Source organism: Athene cunicularia, assembly GCF_003259725.1.
Source record: "Athene cunicularia isolate RWA chromosome 5 unlocalized genomic scaffold, athCun1 chr5_part1, whole genome shotgun sequence".
NCBI lineage: Eukaryota > Metazoa > Chordata > Aves > Strigiformes > Strigidae > Athene > Athene cunicularia.
Window position 1 is genome coordinate 18884955 of NW_020799101.1, and position 21862 is coordinate 18906816.

Below are 21862 nucleotides of genomic sequence, written 5' to 3' on the forward strand. Positions count from 1 at the left end.
AAGTTGACTCCTAAAATTGCATAAAGGAGAAACTTTACCAAAAGCTTTAGCGTCTACTAAAACATTACAAATGTACTTAATTAATGAAAGGCATGTAACTAATGACAGCAGCTCATACAGATAAGACTGAAGAAGCCTTAAACCAATGTGGACACACTGCTAGCACAGTAATTATAACATGGTAACTATGGTCTGCATTAGCTCCAGTTCTTGGACCGTTTTGCCAAGTTGTACTGAACTCTACCGCTATAACCATCAACTGGCAATTCTTAAGAAAAGCAGCATCTTGCATGCATTAAACTATCTTTTGTTTTCAGATACAAGATTGCATTATACATGCATCAGAATAATAAATTTATGCTGCAATAAAAAACATCAGCCATTTAAATCCTTGATGCCTACAGTTAAATTTGTTTCCAGCAGTACTTATTCACTTGTTAGTAGTGACTCATCTTCCCAATATGTATGCTTCTGCACTCTGAGAAAAGCCATTTGGTTCCCAAACAATCCTACTCTACCCCCCCTGCCCCCCCCCCCAGCAACTTGCTTACACTTCTAAAACAATTCAAGATCTTTTTATGCAAGTTTTGGCCACCTGAAAAATATTCTGGTGATCCCCCCTCCCCTACTCCACATGCAAGAAAACCTGTGTAGAATGCAAGATTCAGGATGGAATGCAAGCCAAATGTTCTCACAGGGGTTTGGGGGAGGGGGAGAATATGTTTTGGTTTTCATTTGTTTGTTGGGTTTTTAAGTGAAAATTTGCAGATTGCTGAGATCTGAATAGGTATAGTCACTCATGGCAAAAAGACACTCAATTATTCCCGATTTCCTACACATTTGAAGTATGCTTTCCAAAACTAGCAATGCATGAAAAATCCAGAGGCAGAACAGGAATATTCAAATTATCTAAAATAACTGCACAATCTGGTGAACAGTTACGTTCATATAAAAAACTTCATTCACTAAGTACAATTATACTAGTACCAGACAAATACTTTGCTTGGCAGCATCTGGAGATAACAGCCAACTTAGAACATTATGTTATTCCTTGTGGTCAGTTGCTGTTAGAAGTCAAATTTTTTGCACAATTCTTCTGCCCAACACTTCATTATTCTTTTATTAATAGATGTTTATGCACGTGACATTTGCTTTTAAGACTGAAGTGATATCAAAACCAGTGTTTCCTACTATTGGAAGCTGTATGATTTTTCTTGTTTCAGTCTGATCAACACATTTGCTCTAAAAGTTTTCTTCCACATAAGCCATGCTGGGGAATGACATCTGAGATTGTCTCTAAGGTTCACAATATCAGAGACCACACTACTGCATAAACTCCTTAATAAATGTTAGATATAGGATACAAGAGTTCTTCAGCTACAGCCAGAAGCTATCCATCTTCATATTGCAATCTTAAGATACTACAATTATACAGTTAGAGTAAACATTTTTACAAATGTCATAATATTAGTAAATATTCGTTTGGGAGTACATTATTAATCAACAGAAAAGATGAAACATTATGTGGACATCCACGAACATTATCTAGGAAAGATAAGAGAATAAGCTGAGTTGTAACTACTAACTAACCATCATGGTCTGGATACAATTCTCATCCTAGAAGGCCTTTAAAATAAATCATAAAGAACATATACTAAAGAGAAATCACATACACACTCTTTATTGTGTTAATCCCCACGGCATCTGCTACAACTGCACAAAGGCTAGGCTACAAGGTAGATGGACCTTAGTTATCACAAAAACGTTTTGTGTCTCCCAAACTTGTCTTCTACATACAGAGACTGCTGTCACATTGGTTTGGAAGATACAATCCAACAGGTTTTTTAGGAAGATGCTCTGAGATTTTAGCAGATGCATTTGAGAACTTGTTCTCAAAGCAGAAAGTCTGAGAAGAGACAAATGCATTTTGCATTTGCAAATGCATTTCAGGGAAAGAGGAAGAATAGCTATCAGTGCAACATTAGGAACTGATTTTCAAGTTATGAACACATCACTTCAATGTGAATATGCACTTGCAGCCTAGTTTCAAGAAATACTAAAGAGAAGATTAGATCATCCTTTCCAGCAACATTTAGTACACGTTACAATTTTAAAATACTATTGCCTTTCAGAAACACAAAAGTCATATCAACACCAAATCCACACTTGCTGCATAGGAAAACGGACTGTTTCTATTTTAAAGAATAGCTTGTAATAAATTCCACTTGCTATTAGCTTTCTAACCTAGAAACACAGAACCTAGTAAGTAGATTATTTAGTCACATTTGTATTAATCAATATTTGTATATCCCAGGATTTGTACTTGAACTATGAACTTACAAACGCTGAAGGCAGGAAAAGGACCCCCAGTTCATATGAACGGATCATCAGTTGGGTGCCATTTTTCTCCAGAGCTCCCCAAGCTGCTTTAGATAGATTGGCACTGCAAAAGAAACAAAGCATTTCAGTGAGCCATAATCCTTACAGCTGAAAATGCTTATGTACCACACCTGTTAACAATGCACTTCTAGCAGGAGAACTTCAGTCAGAACAGTCTTTTCATAAAAAGTGATTTGGGTGTTATTCCTTACTGCTATTTTTACAGCACAGTGGGAGAAACAGAGATAATATATAGAAGGGCATTCAATATAACACATGTAGATAATTATATAAGCCTACTCATGTCATACATATCTGTAAGACAAATTGAGCCTTTTGAATCTTCTCTGCCCATTTCAGAAAGAAACTTGGTAAAGAGCTTCAACTTGATGCTTAAGGAAATTAAAGGCTAGATCAATTATGGTAAGTTACAATATAATACGTTTAGTACTGAGCACTTTGCAAGTGTTAATATCTTTTGCTCCTGGCATTTTGTTCTTTGATATATTTATGAAAACAAGTATTTATCAAAGAGGTATTTTTGTTTTCACTTGCTATTCAGCACCATGTTGTAGTTAATTCTTCATTAGTATCTGCTATGAAGTAGATCAAGTCAGGAGTCAAAAAATAAATGCAATTCTGTTGTCAAAACAATACTAAGCAAAATACAAAGCTTAAACATTATGTTTTAACTGACAGACATACTGGATGCTTTTTGATAGTAGCAAAAGGTAGAATAGAAAAAACATGAGAAAAAATAAAATCAACAATAAATTTCTGTATTAGGTAGACTCAGCATCACATTTGAACAACTTGAATCCTTTAAAAATCACCTTAATCACTACTCATATTGAAGGCATCAGTACTCATAAATGAAGAAATTTGAAGAAACAGAATATAAAGAGGAAAAAAGATTAAAGATCATAATCTATAGTATATAGGGTTGCACAAAAATAATTTTTGGCAAAACAAACATATCTGGTTTCCATTCACAATAAGACATTCTGCTCTTACGTCAAGAAATTTCTTGCTCCCCCTTTTGGCTTCTTTAAACAAACAATAGAAATACAAAGCTAGACTTCAAGCTAGACTGCTGACAAAAGGTCAGATTCTAAATATTAGGTATCTTCATGCTTTATAATAAAGCAGCACAAGGATAAACTTCAGCTTAACCCATATCTATTTTGTACAAACTAACACATTAATGTACAGCATGTGTTAAAAAAATTAACCCAAGGTTTAAAAATACTTATCACTACAATTGATGCTGAACCCCAAAATTGGCAGTTAGAGCTCAGACAAGATTTTGGTGCAATTGCCAACAGTTCCTGACATAATAATTTCAATCTGCAGCCCCAAAAGGGGCAACACAATGAAGAAACATTAAATATGGACAAAAATTCCTATCAGTACTTATAACATTATGAGGATTATGGCATTAACTCAACTGGGCCTGCAACTGACAAGAACTTTATATATGACTAAGACATTGTATGGTTGCTTACCTTGTAACTAAGAACCATGCAATCTTCTGAAAGTCAGGAGAGGGTCTCATGTATGTCTTAATGTGAGGTATAGCATGACTTCGACCTGAGACTTCTGCTGACCATTTGCTAGAAAAAGAAATTATTTTCATGTACAGTTTTATTTTGAGGTCTAAAACATACCATACTGCAGTACCATGTTCTCAATAATACTACCCTATACTTGTCACATTTAATACTTGTTTCCCCTATAGAAAGGCTGAAAATACTTTAACTGATTTTTTTAATCCTGAAATCTAATCTTAGTAGTAGTTAGAAAGGCAGGATTTTTTCCTTTACAAACAAGATATTTTCCTCAATGTATGAGGGTCTTCTAACAAGTTTTTTCATTCCTCCACTCTAGCTAGCACTCAAGAAACTAAGTCCAAACTTCCAGCCAGCTATTTTTCTTTGAAGACTATCAATGGTTATGCCTTTAAGCAAAGGAGCTTGGCACCAAATTAAACCTTGCCAAATTCCCCAAGCTTATTACAATTCATTATGCATGAATTAGAGGCATGGAGCAACTGATTAATTGTTGACATTACTCTTCCTCTCCCCTTTTCTGTGCTCCTAAGCCACTAAGAAATTTGAAGGCTTAGAAGAGGGGTCATATCTACGGGTATCTAAAAAAATAGCATGAAAACAACAAGCTCTTGCTAAGGTAATTCAGCATCAATGTTACAGAACTAAACTGTAAGCAAGCAGCAAATATATGTACATAACTGAAGGTATGTAATCATGGTATTCAGAAGCACTTTCCATTCACAGCTGTTAGTCCTCAATCAAAATCAGGAAGAAGGCCTCCAAACACACCTTCTTCCACCTAGAGACTTTTCTTTCCTCAGTTTGGAATATAAAAGGCTGATTGTCACAGTCTTGTTTCCCTAATTTAGCATTCTCTCCTAAATGGCAAATCAAAGAGAATCAATCAGCTCTGAAAAACTTCTTAGGTGAACTGTGTTCATTTAAAAGCCTAAGAGGACTGAAGTGGAAGGGCTGGAATTAATTTACCTAAGCTGACTTTCACAACTAACTTTCACATGAGTTAAGAGGCTTTGCAGTTCAGACATCAAGACCTACTTGCTTTAACAACACTATCTTCCAGTGAAGAAAACTGTTTCTGAGAACAGTCCTTCATTCCTAAAGGGCAAGAGCTGAAACAGTATGCATGTTTAGAGCAAACTAGACCTCTTTATATTTTGATGCAAGTCACACTGAAGTCTGTTTCTGAAGAACAGACAAATACATATAATACAGAAACAGCTAAACTTGTGTTCCTTTATAGAACTCTACACTTCCCATACATAGTAATTTTAAGCCTATACTATAACTCAACAATTCTCGTTAATCACTAATCTCACTACTGACAGTTTACAGAATCCCAGAATCATCTAAGTTGGAAAGGACCTTGAAGATCATCCAGTCCAACCATTAATCTAACACTGACAGTTCCCAACTCCACCATATCCCTGACTGCTATGTCAACCCTACTGTTAAACACCTCCAGGGATGGGGACTCCACCACTGCCCTGGGCAGCCCCTTCCAACACCCAACAACCCATGCTGTAAAGAAATACTTTCTAATATTCAGTCTAAACCTTCCCTGGTGCAGCTTGAGGCCATTACCTCTTGCCCTATTACAAACCTTAGGCAAACATTACCTTTAAATCTAAGGCACAACAATAATTTGGTAACTTCAGAAACATTATAGAAAAGAAAACCAGGAAAAACAGCAGAATTGAGAATTGAACACAGATTTTCTTTAGATCTATCCTGCTGCCTCACGCAAGGACAAAAGTCTCCCCTCACTATTAACTGCAATAACTTTGAGATGCTACCTCAGTCTACTGCCTTTTTGCCTGCTTATCTTTGACAGATACAATTAAGTACCGTGTTTTAGCAAGAGTACTACCGCTTCTCTTTCATTCAGTAGCTACAATAATCTAATCACAGTTAGCTTCAATTACAAGTGATCAAAAACAGTATTCCAGAAAGTTACAGTCAGAAAGGGGAGCATACATTTTGGCCATATTTTCCTTACTAGGACAGCACAAACATGTAAGGACAACAAGAAGAAAGTGATTATGTTCTCCAGTCAGGTTTGGTTGTTTGTGGTTTGGTTTTGGGTTGGTGGGGTTTCTTTTGGGGGGCGTGTGTGTGTGTTTGGTTCACCATGGAACTTTCCCAGCATATTTCAGAAAAAAGCCAAAACATTACAAGAAGCCCAAAGTAAAATACAAGACCAGTTACTTTGCACAGTAAGGATGAGAGCATATGTCAATATAACAATTTCAGGCTACTTCTAGTCAAATTGGTTTAGCACATTTTAAGCTATAAACTTCTCACAGAATGCAGCTGGCAGAGTATGTACAGAGGACCGATCTCCATAAACTTCAGGCATATTCAATCTCAGAGATAAATATGGGAAGTTAAATGAAACTAGATTTGAAGAATTTCATGGAACAAAGCCAAAGCTTGAAGCAGGATTTTTTTTGACAGAGGTCATGGTACCATGTAAACTAATACCTTTACCTCACCCCACACCTGAGCTTTTAGTTTACAGTAGGTACTATCAGAATTTGAACAGTTAAACACTAAAGCCTTTTTGCTAGTTTTTTTTTAATTCTTTTACACTCCTACGACTAGAACTCCTTATCACTAATACAGCTTACCTCTGATTTAGACCACTAATCCTGACATTTTTACCAATAACTTGCTTCTACTTCTTCCCTCAGTCTTTTGTGGCATTTCAGTCAACAGCTTTTCTTTTTTCTTTTTAATTACACAGCCCCCAATGTCATGATTAGGTGCACTGAATTAAAGATGTAATCTGCTTTCCAACTCAAACTGCAACAGCTTTTGCCCATCCCATCCCTCTATTTCTCCAATAGCTATTTTAGAGTTTCACATAATTTGCTTTTTTGGGAAAGGAGGAGGGGAAAAACGTTCTGTACCATGAATAAGGTATCTTTCGCATTAAAAATACTTTGCAATGAAAATACTGTGCACTCACTTGCACTGCACTACAAAAGTGAATGCTTACAAGCTCTTGCTTTTATATGTCCTTATCCAGTTGCAAAACTTCAGAATTAAGTCTTTAAACATTTAATAAATATTTGCTTTACTCCACAATACATTTTTGAGTTTGAAAAGGAGACTACATAGCAACCGCAGTGCATTTAGCTGGAACACATACACCAAGTATCAATTGCCATCGATGTCTGATATTTCTGGCACAAATGAGGTAAAGGAGCAGACACAGGCCCCTTTACAAGTGGAGCTACTGAGACAGGGAAGCCAAATAATCCTAACATCCTGAAAATTAATCTGTGCAGACACACTCAACCCATAAACAGAGCCAGGAATAACTAATTTTCTACAATACCACCTCTTTCATCATTTAGTTCTTAGTTCAAATAGCTAACAGGCTTTCCATCTCAAGATACTGGCAATAAGGCCTGAGCATAGTTAAAACAACTCACACCATTAGTCTCAACCTTAAGAGAACAGTATGTCCTTTGTGTAAATGGTCTATAGCTCCCATCTTTTATGATGTTAGGGGAACACCACTGTAGTTCTTTGAACTGAAAAGAAAGATGATGTTCAAAATTCTACAGGCCTAAAGAACACAAAGTTCTACTACAGCTATGATTATCGACTTGTCAACAAGTAGTCAAACTCTGTCAAACCAACTTCTTCCATTCTTGGAAAATAAGAGTCTGACAAGATAACTGCAGAAACACAAGGCATGTGGTAATAAAAATCAATTAAAATTAGTATTAAAATACAATGGTTTATGTACTATTAAAACTAATCAACTGTTTCAAAAGTTGTAATTAACATAAATCATTAAGCATTGCGATTCTCTCCTTATCAATTAATCCTGAATACTGAAAATACGAGCAATCCTGCCAGACAGAAAACAGCAAATTGCACCATCTACACAGTAGCTAATCTAACAAAGCAGTCTAGTAATGATTCTCTAAGATCAAAAAAGTGAAATCAATAGTCACCTTCTTTTGAGAAAATTACTTTGAGAAATTAAAATTCAGAGCTGCATTATAGGTTAGATACACTCAAATGGCAGAATACATAGAAAAGCAGCCCACAGACATTATAAAAATTGTATGCCTGGGGCAGAAGTTTTATTTCTTTGGGTGAGACTATAGGACAGCATTTTCCAAACCCATTAATCTCTCCCTACCTGTAAAAAGGAGCTATTCCTTTTCTTTTACTCTAAGTATAGAAGTATTTATCTTCTTTCAACTCTGGTAGGATTCCTAGTTTCTTGCTGGTTCTGTATTATCTTCCAGTGAGGTAAAGACAAATTCCTCTAATCGCTCTACTGGCCAAAGATTTGCATTACAGCAAATCTTTAAAATAGCTCATCTTATATTTAATTCTATTGAAATAGGATGTAACATTTTCTGTGTCTCTCAGGTTACCACAGATAAGAAGCTGCTCTATGGTAACAGCTTCATGCAGGCTCTCTTCAAAGGCTAGTCTCTTGTATTACTGCAGGGTAAGAATCTGCATCTGGGTTGTCACTACAGAGCAGTCATGCAGGGCAACTCATGAACTGCAACCAATTCAACAGATGAATATAAAACAGCCCTTTTGTTGCCAGAGCAGGACCCTAGTATGCCCAACAAGACAGGTATGTGGGTGTTTTTCCATTGAACAGGAATAAAACAATGAATGATCTCATTATCAAGTAACATTCTGTGCACTAAAGAGACTAACCAAAAATAGGTTACATTTTTCTTCCAATAAGATTCTCATGAGGTATATGCTTATAGAAACTGAATTAAGGCTGCACAAACACCCCCAGTTCTATATCTCCTCACTTTTTGAATCATGATTGAACAATCTTTAAGTCTTGGAAGGTGTTTGAGCACATTCAGCAAAGGAAGAAGGCTACAGAGGGCACACTTCAAAGGCAGGAGAGACAAAGCCTCCTCACATGCTTTCTTTTCCAGTTCCATGCCTTGGACACTGACCAGCAAGGCTCACAGCAGCAATCATGTTCACTCCAAGACAGAGGATGCTCTCTGCAACTAGCAATTGTATTCTCAGCCCTCTGAATATATACATAACTTTACACATTCTTAGACATGGCTAAAGTACCTTACCAGAGCAACTTCCACCTGCAGGAGTTAAGTTTCTGATGACAGGAACAGGGTGCTGTGGTCTTGTAAGAGGTTATGAGATTTACTTTTTTTTTTATTTATCTGTGCAAAACAACTTTTCCCATTGTTCTCAAAACATGCTTAAGTTTCTAAAGATTCAGCCTGAGGGAGACATCTGGTATGGAATGTGTCAGACTGTTAGAATTTGACAAAATTAGTAGCACGTGAAAATAGAAGTTCTTAATGGAAAACATCAGGCACCTTTCACAGAAGATGTTATTACCATAAGGGACCAAGAATTTTTGCAAGACTGCTTCACCCAGAAAACAAAACCAGCCTTTTTAACACTGCTGTGGCTCAGCTGAAATCCTGTTAATACTGAGGCACAAGTAGGAAAGTGAAATACAACTGTAAATAAAAAAAATAAAGGGAAGAAAGAGTAACATTATTCCAGTTTAGAAAAGGAAAGCTTAAATAGAAGTTTACAAAATCCAAAATCTGGTCGTGTTCTCCATTAGCAACAGTATCCCATATCATCTTTACAGGTAAATAGCACATTTTGACTATGTTTTGTCAATAAGACCAGCAGATAAGGAACTAAAGGCTTTTAAGGAGTTTAAGACTATCATGCTTCTGACCACTTTGCCTTAATTTGGTTTTAACACTCAAACATTCACTGTAAGTTTAAACACACAGTCTAAGAAAAACCAACCGAGTTCTACTTACTGAAAATAGGAATGCAACCACAGCTGTTTCTGTGCTGTCTGTATACTGTACGGAAGTGAGCCACCAGCTTAAGGAAAAAATAGAACATGTATATTTGTTTTTTGAAAGACATTCTAAAAAGCAGCAAGCATCTTGGGGAATAAGCTATCTGTACTATCCTCATGACTTACTTTCAGAAAATGGTATATAGTGGGTTTTTTGGATTTTTTGTTTTGTTTTGATTCTTATAATTTAACAAATTCCTAAACACTATGTTGCAGATTTACACTAGGAAAAAGAGAAACAGTATACAGGCTATAGAATTAAGTCCTCTTAGAATATAAATGTTTATGGGTAATTTTTTGTTATGATACCACTTAATATTAACAGATTTAAATTATTGACCATACAACCTGGAGGGAATAAAACAAGCAACTTTCAGAAAAAAAGACAACCAAACAAAATTATTTTTAAAAGCAAGAACTTCTCTGATTAAATTGTATTTATATTGATTTGGTCTTTGGCTAATGCATGTTGTGATTTCCTGAAATGGATTTAACAAAGAAGAATCAGCATGAGTTATGTTAGTGTTGTGTATTGAAAACATGAAAAACCTACTGCATTGAACCTGTCCTAGAAGACACCATAAGGACCTGTTACAAAAGCTTTACTGCTCATGAATGCAGTAGCTGCAGGGGTCCACAGAGCTGGCCATTTGCACAAATACAAAATTATGTAATTCACCAAGTCATTTCACTATATGAGAAATGAGTGAGGAGTCATTGCACAGATTCCATCTCTGATTGTCAAGAGTATCAACCTTGCTGTAGACAACCAGATGTATTTTAAGAGACCCTAACTTACCTGTGAGTTATCAGATATATAGAAACTACAGCCAATGAGTTTATAGCTATGTCCAAACACTGCTCATTTCAGAGGAAAGACAGAGAGCTGATAGCATTCCTGCTAGCTCCATGTTCAAATTCCACCAAATGTTAGTTCAATAGCTGCTCTACTTCATACTACATAGGAGCACAGGTATCAAGCTTAAAACAGGAACACGTTTATGGATTCAGAAATGTCAAAGAATCACTGAATCAAAATTGGAAGAACCCTCTGGAGATCATCTAGAATAACTTCCTGCTCAAAGCAGAGTCAGAGCATGTTGCTCAGTACTGTCCTGTCAGGTTTCGAGTATCTCCCAGAATGGAGACTCTACAACCTCTCTGAGCAATCTGTTCCATTTAAACATCAGAAAATATTTTTGCTGTAATGGTACACTAGAATGTCCTGTATCTCAATTTATGTCCATACCCTCTTGTTCTTTCAATGGCAACCATGCAAAGAATCTGTCTTCACTTCACATCCTCCTATCAGGTACTTATATACACATTGATAACATCTCCCAGGAAAGTTCTTGTCCAGCTCTCACAGCCTCTCCTTGTATGACAGATGTTTCAATCCCTTATTCATTTTTGTGGCCTTTTGCTGGACTTGGTTCAGTATGTCCATGTCTGTCTTGCACTGAAAAGCCCACAACTGGACACAGCACTCCAGATGTGGTCTTGCCAGTGCTAAACAGAGGGGACTGATCACCTCCTGGCAACATGCTTCCTAATGCAGCCCAGGACGCTAGTAGCCTTCTTGCCACAAGCATGCATTGGTAGCTCATCTTCAGTTTAGTGACCATCAGCACTCACAGGCCTTTTTCTGCAAAACTTCTTTCCTGCAGTCAACCTCCAGGATGTACTGGTGCCTGAGATTATTCCTGCCCCAACACAGTACTTTGCATTGCCCTCTGTTGAGCTGCATGAGGTTCCTGTCAGCCCATTTCTCCAGCCTCTACAGTCCCTCTGAATGGCGGCACAATCAACCACCACTCCTCCTGAGTTTGTATCATTTGCAAATTCACCGAGGGTGTACTCTGCCCCACCATTCAGGTCATTAATGAAGATATTAAATGCATGCCCCCAGTATCGATGCTTGGCACACACCACCACTAGTGGCTGACCCCCAATTGGCCTTCAGGCCGCTGATCACAGCCATTGAGGCCTGACAGTTCAGCCAGTTTCTAGCCCGCCTTATTGTCTACTCATCCAGTCTGCACTTCATCAGGTTGTCTGTAATGATGTTCTAGGATACAGTATTGAAAACAACAGTGCACTCTTTTCATTCATCAAGCCAGTCATCTCATTGTAGAAGGACATCACGTTAATTAAGCATAATTTCTCCTTTATAAATCCATGCTGACTACTACCAGTCACTTTCTTGTCCTTATGTTTGGTTTCCACAATTCTTTGCTCCATCACCCTTCCAGGGATCAATATAAGGCTGACAGGCCTATAGTTTCCCCAGATTCTCCTTCTTACCCTTCCTGAAGACAGAAAAAAATTTCCTTTCTTTCAGTGCTCAATCTCTTCCAATTGCCTTGTCTTTTTAAAGACTAATCAAAAAGGGCCTCTCACTGTCATCAGCCAGCTCCCTCAGTATGCATGGTTGTAACCCACTGCGTGCTTGCTCTTGAGAAACAGAAGCTCTGCTTCATCAGAATATTACGATACCTCTTCCTCTCTCAGGTTGGCTGGGGTTATCTTTTCCATACAAATAGACTGACTTCAAACACAAACGTAGAAAGACTGAATAGAGTAACTGTATATTACAGTATTAAAAAAATGACTAATGAGTAGTTAAATATCTTGTTCTCCATTGTATCTGATGTGCAGGATGACACTGCAAAGAAAACAAGAACTTGGCAAACTCAAACCTGATTTTTATGCCAAAATGAAAGTATGACTTGAGTTAGAAGTGAGCAAGACCTGTTTTTTTCCTATACCGCAACATATGAACATGGCTATACAGACTTGAACATTATATACCAATGCCCACAAAGCTGCTTCTATTCACAATAGGAGAGCTGGAGTCAGAGCTCCAGTAACAGTAATAAAAGGATTCTATTGCCACCTACTCCACCAAGTTCTCAGCAAGACAGCAACTTCAGGTTCATTCAACATCAACTACTGAAGTGATTTTGCAGGACATTATGACCACAAAGAGATAATGAACAGGGGTTTATCTGCTTACCAGGATAGCCTTCCAGACTCTGCCTCACATTGTTCACAGTAGGATAAACCTTCATGGAGGAGGGGAAAAAAGGTAACTTTAATAACACACTAAATACAGAACCTGTCAATTTTCAAACAAAAGTCACCTTAAAGAAAACTTACTTGAGAAAAAAAACCCCAACATTAGAAACTTCATTTTTCAGAATGAACAGAATTACACCACAGCTTAAAACTAGCTGTGTACCAGTAAAAGTCTTTAATACTTTTAGTGCTCATGCAGAGCTTACAAAATTCAGCTAGCAAGACTCAAACAATCCTGCTTCAACCACTTTCATGGTGGTCAAAGTAAGCTCTTAGCATTATTTTATGAGATTTTAGCCTCGTGTCTCAAATATGAGTATGCAGAGGCAATTAGCATACAGTAAGGGCATAGTTTTACAATATTTTCTCCTTGATTTAACAAGCTTCTGCCATAAAGATATGTCTGCTCCTCTCCTTAATTGTGCTAATAACCAGGTTAGAAGATAATTTGGTTTAGCTATCACTCAAGGTTCAACTACATCTCAGTAGTACAGATGTACTACATCTAGATTTTGCATCTACAAAACTCAATGGAAGACAAGCTATAGAATGAGAATATAATTTTGATTAATTGTACATACTTTAATGTCATGCAGATGGAAATTACTGTACATTTTTAGAGTATACCATACAAGAGTAAAGGTAACTAAGTAGCATCCTTCTGATTTCAGGATGAAAACTACATTAACATCTTCCTAATGTTAAAAGCAAACCAAAGAGTAAGATTTAAACAACAATTAAATAAATGTTAAATAAAGGTCACTAGAATCTAAAAGACATACCAAATGAATTGGAACATCACATTTCAGAAGAGATGTCACACTGCTGCCTGCAGCCACCAGGCTCTCCTGGAACTCTGAGCACAGCCATTTGGACCCATCAGCTCCCATTGAACCAATGCTTGAGAACTGTCCAACAACAGGCCACAATTCCTGTGCTGGTATTGAGGAAGCATGCTCTTTCAAAAGCTAGTGAGAGAAATTGAAACATTGTTAAGACTTCAACAGGGAAAGAATACCTTAATTAGTGGTTCAATATCACTTCTGATATAATAAAACCTCTATAATTCACTTCTGACAGTAGGAGAGATTAGCATTCATACTATCTACTTAACTTTGCAATAAAAAAAAAAGTCATCAGGCTTTCCAAATAAACCCACTGTTCCTTCAAGAGAAGGTCAAACTTCACGAGTTTTATCCAAAAGCACCAAAGCCAACCATTAAATAATGGGTAAAAAGAATGCTAGCAGCTCGTCCTAAAAACATGAAACATTAGCTTCAGAAGTCACAATAAATTAAACAACTAAATCTTTTTATATTTGGTGGTTGTTGGCCATAAAATTCCCCTCATATCCTAAAGCCCCAGCTACAATAGAATCCTACAATAAGAGGGTATAAAAGAACAATTGAAGAGAAAATTAAAATAATCCTTTTAGAGGAATTCTTTAGTTGTGAATAGAATTTCAAGTCACATTAAAACCAGATGGATATAGACACATACTAAGTTGTATGTAGTGGCTACCCTTCTCCCCCCTTGAGAGGACACAACTAAATGGCTTGTGTAGTGTCACCAGGTTTATCTGCATTGTCACTTAAAAAAAATTAATCTCTTTAATCACAGAAACATTTGCCACAAGGCTATCTTTATCCTTTAAAGGCTTTTTTGGTTTTATTTTTTCATTCAGTATCTTACTAGGCAAAAGAACATGCAAACAACATATCAGAAAGGACAACCTCTTTACAAGCAAGGGGAGGTCTAAAACAGTGACCTTGTGTTGGAAACCAACATGATAAGCCATTTTGTATGTTACTGAAGTTTGCCATGAACATCATTATAATTCCATGTAAAATTCATGACGGAGTTTGAAATAATGCCACTTCAGCAGGACGTACAGGTTAAAAGCTCCCCAATTATGAGAGACATTTAACAGGTAACATAAAATAGCTTATGTGATTGTAAATAAATACTGAAAAAGAAGGGGCCATATGAACTTAAGATATGCAATTTTGTATGAAAATTTACCATTATGGCTTATCTAAATCTAAATGGAAAAAAAAAATCCATGCTCCTAATTATTCATTTGATGAAAGAAAATCAAGATCTTAGAAATGTAGTAAATGAAACTAAAAACCTGACTGAATTGGTGACATCAGCTATGTGCAAACTAGTTTTTAATTTGATTTTTTTTTTTTTTTCCAGATCATTAGGGAAAGAGAAACTGTAATGGCCTTTAACGTTTAAGGAAATAAAATAAGCCTGTGCCCTATGTGCAGGAAGTCTGTATCAACACATTTTTCCTCGTTGAGTGCCTTTACAAGAGGTTATACTTGGTTCCCAGTCACAGAAAACTGGATTTTGATAGTGTCATGCTTGTTAGAAACATCAATAGAAGATGACAGGAAGTCATTTGAGTGATGGTGGCTCCTCAGGTATCTGTAAGCACACAACAATTCAGACCACAAGCTGACCAGGGTAATAATGGCAGGAATATTATATGCAAAGTCTATGCTGTCACAGGTTTCAAGTTTATATTACTGCTTAAGCTGTAACAATGTATTAAAAGATTGCTGATCATAGCTGGAAAAAAATAAAAGGAACTAAAGAATGCTCTCCAAAATTATATTTAAAATTAAAAGGATATTAACTAAAATGTTTATAGTTTTAGTACCTTTCTAAGCCTAAGATGACCCCACTTTTCTTTATCACTACCTTGATATCGTCCAGGGGTAGAACCAAGCAGATACACTCTACATAAAGAAAAAACAAGACTAAGTTATTTGCAGCTCTGGAGTGGTTTGGTTTGTAAAGTATTTAGGTATTTAAGCAAAATCTATGAGCAAGATTTAACACAGAAGTGCAATCAGAAATACTTAATCCTTCAGCTAAAATTTACAATGTAAAGAAGAGTGGATTTTCAGGTGCATAATTTATTATTAGCATCCTATATGGCTGTCAGGCACTACCAAGCTGCTCTGTAATATAGACAATAACTGCATCTATTTCTGTGTACAAAAATGCAAAGACAATAAATGCAAATAGTTTGTCTGGCACACAACCGGGCACATGATTTTGAGTAAAGCAAATCTATTGCTACATCCAAATTAACAGATTCAGGTATGAGATTTCATTTGCGCACCTAATAGTTCAGATGCAAAGTACAGTTCTTCAACTGTCTTCCTAATAAAGGTTTAGAGCCTGTTCAACTTTGTCCTGAAAGCAGAGGAGATAACCTGTGCAGAGTCACAACAAACATGCTTTAGCAGCTGTTCCTTACTGCATCTCATGCGCAGCTTTATCCATGAATGAATGTCCCCTACATATTTTATATGGCAAGGAACCGATCCTTATCCTAAGCAGCGACTCTTCCCTAACCTGTGCATACACTCACATCAGCTAGGGCTCAACCAGCCTGTCCAAGCTCAGACAGACAACCAAGTGAGTAAGAACAGCAGCTCAGGCTGTTAGCTCACCTGACTATAAAGTACATACAAGGTATGAGGGGGTAAAGAAAAAAAGACTAAAGAAAAAATGCTTTTTTTATTGAATGTATTAAAATAGACGAGGTTTCAGTCTATTTCCACCAGTTTATGACCTTTTTCAGCTTTTGTTTTCAACAATTTTTTGCCAGTTTATAAAACTGCTATTAAGCAGCCAAGGAGATTTACACTTTGAAGTAAATACCATATTTCAGTGGAAATGCAGGATGTATCTATTAGAATTAAGCATCTGAATTATTTTAAACAGTATCAGCAATGTGAATTGGAGACACAATCTGGAGACACAATAGACACAATCTGTGCCTGTAACAGGCAAAATTCTGTGCCTATGTACATGGATTGAACTTTGTCCTACACAGAGAAGCCTATTCTTAACAAAATCCCCATTACAACCTTTACTTATATGATCCCCTCTTACATGACAAACTCAATACAATGCAGTTTTTTTTCCACTGGTAATTTTATCGGAGCAAATATTTAAGACTGACTTAAATGAAGATCTGAATCCCTATTACTTACAGCTACCTTCTGTCAACTTACTGATGAACCCTTTTTCATTCCTTTAAAATGTATGTTTATAAAACTAGAAGTTGGTTAATTCAACATAATCTGCATAAAACAGATTTTTAGAACTGCCTAAAGTCAGACATGTTTGAACACTGAAGTCTGGAATAAGGTAGTATACAAAACAAACCCATGGTCTAACAGAACCTAACAGGAATGTTTAATTTTTTGGAAAAAAAGCATGCAAGTTACTATAAACACAAGATAACATACCTTGTCTCTGATAAATCATGTTCTTGAATCAGGTCTATCCATTCCTTGAGTGCAGGAGAATTGTAAGCCATCAGATAACTTATTAGGTCAGACTTAAATTTCGTTTCAGATTCACCAGCAGAACCAGTTGTTCCCTGAGGTAGCCTTGGGTATAAAGGGCTTAGCCATATTCTAAAAACAAAGCCACAAAAACAGGGACACCACACGTTAACACATGGCTTTAGTAAGTGATTAAAGCACATCTGAAGGTCCTAAGTGAATACTAGACAGATTTATTGTGTTACTAACTATAAAGCGACTTGCCTTTGCTTTACAATTAATCATCAGGTCTTATACTCAGTACCATAAAACTAATACTTTCAAATGAAAACAACAATATCAACACGCTTATCCATGCATATGTTTACAGCTTTAAGCACTGTTAAACGGGCCAGGCTCAGACTTACCAACCCAGTAGTCCTTTCATCAAGATTTTCTGTATGAATAGAACACTGCAACATGTTCTGCTAAGCTACTGGTTTGCACAACGATAGAGAAAAACACCAATTAGTGTCTGAAAGTTTTGCATAGCTTGAAGAGTAGCCCACAATAACTTGCTCTTCAAAACTTCCATCAGAATAAAATAGGGTGGGCACTACACAGGGAAAACATCTGGCATTTCTTTCCAGTCACACATTATTGTAGCCATAGAAACCAAAGATTCTGCATTATTAACTTTTCATGTTAATATGATCCTTTGTAAGTCAGAAGCCTATGAAACAGAAAACCATGAACCCTCATATGGGTGATACTGCATATTACTGCAGAGTGCAAAAAGAAAATGTTTTTCATGTTTGACAAGTATATAGGACAACTTGTTAAGCATCCCAAATAGGTATTTTCCTGCATTCTTGGCTTTCTGAAAAAGCTGACTGCCAAGAGATACTAAAGCCATCCCTAAGTAAAAGATTTAAAGACAAAAAATCGGTGGTTGTATTTCTGCCACTTAAAAACCCTTATAAGAGCTTGTCTCGGACAAGTGAAAAGCCTCAAAACCTTGTCATTTTTAATGGCAGCAAAATGGATGTAGAGGTGACAGTAAGTTCTAAAAAGCCATTTTCAATTACTTTGATGAAGAATTCTTATACCCTGAATTACTGTGGAGATCTAACTAAAAAATGCTCCCATAAAAATAGCCAAGACAAACAGAGGTTGAGGGACCTTGTATATTAACATCTCAGTCTTATCTTTTGTGCTGTAAACAAAACTATGTCCCAAGCTAGCTGTTAAGTTTAAAAACTACCAAAAAAACAGGAAGAAAATTCCATCCAAGGGAAGGATACTGGGTGGCTACTAAGTCATCTACTGTATTAAGGAACCAATGGTGCCCAGAATTTATCAGGTTACATTCTAGATACAGTCACAGCAGAAGAACATCTGCATGTTCACATTATTCTTGCACTATTAAGACAATTTTTAAATAGCTCCTTCAGATTTATATAGAGTACTTTATAGCTAGGTAGTTTTATCATAAAGAGACAGCATGGCATAATAAAATATCTTAAAACAGTCAGATCAAGTTTAGGCCAACAGTCAGCTCAGGACAATTTTATTTACAGCAGAAAGTAAGCAGAATTCAGGCTTAGTCAGCTATCACCATTCTAGGTTTAATTTTTTTATTTGCAGAACAGCTCTATCTTAGGAGGGTAAGACTCATAGCACCAGATCATCTGACCTAGTATCCTGTCTCCAGCGGTAGCAGATACCTATGGAATGTATTAAAGTAAACATACACCTGCTACAGATTATTGCTTACCCCTGAGTTTTCTGGTGCCAGTCTTCAGCAATAAGATTGGATGTATGTATCACAACTCGAAGACCTTCTTCGTATAACAATAACATCATTTTCCTTAAAAAAAAATATAATTTCATCTATTTCAAGTACACTGAGAGTAGGAGATAAATTAACAATTCATTAAAATGCTCCAAGATAATTCTTTTCAAAATATTTGTTCTGCATGGTACACTCAGACTTCAATTCATGGCCATGTTAAATTCACATGTCAGTCATTAGATTATACCTACATATTTTGTCAGTATCATCATACAATATATTCTAGAGTACAGTTTAACATCCCATTAACTGATTTCCCAATGCAAAAATGAATACTTGCAGAACATTTTCTATATTTGCTAAGTTTTTCAGATAAAACTTATTCCTTTGCAGACAGTTAAAATAAGAATTAAGGAACACTAAAAGGCCTTTGCTTATAGATGAACAGACAATTTTTAAAATAGAAGGTAAACACAAGATACAGCACCAACAAGTTTTAAAACTAGTAACCAAGTTAAAAATGATTGTTTTTCGTAACACAATTGCTCAGAATTTATTATACAAGTTTTCAGTAGTTGTGTAAAGACAGCATATCTATATGACCCTGAAGGATGAAATGGTTCCCACAGAAACCAAAGAATGAAAGCTGTAAGGAAAAAACATGCTTATCTTCATCGCTGTCCCATGGCAAGATAATGCTATGCAAATCATCTCAGGCTCAAATTTAGACAATGACTTATTCAGTAATTTCTGCTTTTAATGTTAGAATTCAGCACACTAATGTTAAAGTACCCATACATGCCCTCCTGTGCTTACTGCATAGTTTATGCAATATGCAAGACTCCCTAACTATTAAATAGTTCCCCATGTGTGTTATGCCTCAATCTAGTCACAAATTGAGTTGACAGTAAAATAAGTATTTTACAGCAAAATAAGGTTTAAGATTAAAGTATACAGAAGTGATAAATGACCAAAACATCACTACTTCAAAAAAAAAAAAAAATCACTGATGTGCAATTTAAGTTTTATATCATACAACAGGAGTAGCATGAATTTAAATCTTTATATTTGATGGGGTAAAAACTGTTAAGTTTCTTTTGGAACTAAATTGTTTCATTACCCACCAAGATCTGATTTACTGGCCTGCCACTCACTTGTGTTCCATCTGCAGCAGAATGTGCATTCAGAAGGACACTACTTGGAACAACCCTTTGAAATACATAGTTAAAGAACTGTAACATTTAACATCACTATCACTTATTTATCCCAAAGCGTGGTGGAAGAAAAAAAAAAAAAAATCTGAAGTTGAGCATACAGAGAATGAGTGCTTCCACCTGAACTGCTTAAGTGAAAAAAAGCTAAAGCTTTAAAAATGATCAATTTGAAAAACAACCTCAATTCCTTTTATGTCCCTTACTAAACCTGAGGGAAAAGCAAGACTCATTTTTAAAATGCTGATTTCTTTCCTTTATTTGCATATTCATCTCCCAACAGGCAATGAAGAGGTCAGCATGCTTTAATGTTGTTTTACAATGTTTTAACGTAATGTCATGTTTTATAGAACAAGTTATATGAAACAATTAAAAAATAGTGCAGTGCCCTGAAATCAAAGATCTTTGCTACAAGACATAAATCTGTTATTTGTATCTTGCAGTCCACAAAATTGCCTTTGTGACACTTCTATAGTATCAAATTAAGCATTTTATTTGAAGAACCCAAAATTCAGTAATTATTTCCAGATCCTCCAAGTTAACTGCAAAAACTGAGCAGTAAACCAGTGTTGTGTCCAACTTGCCACTGACTGATCAAGTCTGTGTTACACTTTTGGTATTAAGCCACAACCTGCAATTCACCAATGTCAAGTCTCACTTGCACATCTGACATCTACTTAATAGACGATTCATTTCCTTAAACTGAAACAATCCTATCATCTATAAATACAAAGTAATTAAGGAAATTTTTCTTTAAGCTTCCGCAATTTCTATGAAATTTCATGGCTTTAAAATAACTTGTAGATAAATGAAACATACACATAGAATATGAAAGATACTACTTTAGATTTTCATCAATATACGTTAGGCCTTCAGAATTATGTTTTCACAAGCAGTAATAATCTGTGTTCCTATCCTATAAAGATACTAGACACTACTTAGCAGTTCAATCATGTCAACTGTGTGTACCAACTCTGTGGACATCTTTAGAAGTGGAGCTTTCTGTTTCATAGCTGTTACTTACGTATGGTGAGTTCCAAATGCAATATCCAGTTTGGCCTATAAAATTAAAAAGTTGATCATTAAAAACTCCTATTGTGCATTCCTATACGCAAGAATGTTGAAGAAAGAGAGATGCTTCTTCATTTTGTTTCATTTCACTGCTCTCTAGTGGACAGATCACAAAATACATTATTTTTCCCCTCAACGCCTTTAAATGTGCTAATTTCTAGAAGTTAGACTTGAGACAGCAATACAACTCTTCACTGGACCTGCTTCAGCAGAATTTCAAGTTCACCAAGAGCTATCAATGTGGCCTTGCACCACTAACAGTGTCCTGGGGTGCATCAGGAGGAGTGTTGCCAGTAGGTCAAAGGAGGTGATCCTTCACCTCTATTCAGCACTGGTGAGGCCACACATGTGATACTGGATCCAGTTCTGGGCTCCCCAGTACAGGAGAGACAGGGCCATGCTGCAGAGTGGCAAAGGACCACTAAGATGATTAAGGGACCTATGAAAAAGGCTGAGAGAGCTGGCACTATTCAGCCTGGAAAAGAGAAGGCTCAGAGGGGATCTGACCAGGATGTATAAATACTTGAAGGGAAAAGTACAAAGAAGGGGGATCCAGGCTCTTTTCAGTGATGCTCAGTGGCAGGACCAGAGGCAATGGGCACAAACCAAAA

General features: G+C 36.4%; 1 protein-coding gene across 1 annotated transcript in view; it reads right to left on the minus strand.

The window, feature by feature from the left end:
- Positions 1–21862, minus strand: part of TDP1 (tyrosyl-DNA phosphodiesterase 1) — a 44897-nt gene that overhangs the window by 17216 nt on the left and 5819 nt on the right. Inside the window, exons 5-13 of the mRNA XM_026849867.1 lie at positions 21205–21239; positions 18952–19044; positions 17157–17327; positions 15551–15629; positions 13665–13850; positions 12821–12869; positions 9761–9827; positions 3885–3992; positions 2341–2443 (exon numbers count right to left, since the gene is read on the minus strand). Of these exons, the coding sequence (XP_026705668.1) occupies positions 2341–2443; positions 3885–3992; positions 9761–9827; positions 12821–12869; positions 13665–13850; positions 15551–15629; positions 17157–17327; positions 18952–19044; positions 21205–21239 (891 nt within the window). The remainder of the gene's footprint in view (positions 1–2340; positions 2444–3884; positions 3993–9760; positions 9828–12820; positions 12870–13664; positions 13851–15550; positions 15630–17156; positions 17328–18951; positions 19045–21204; positions 21240–21862) is intronic.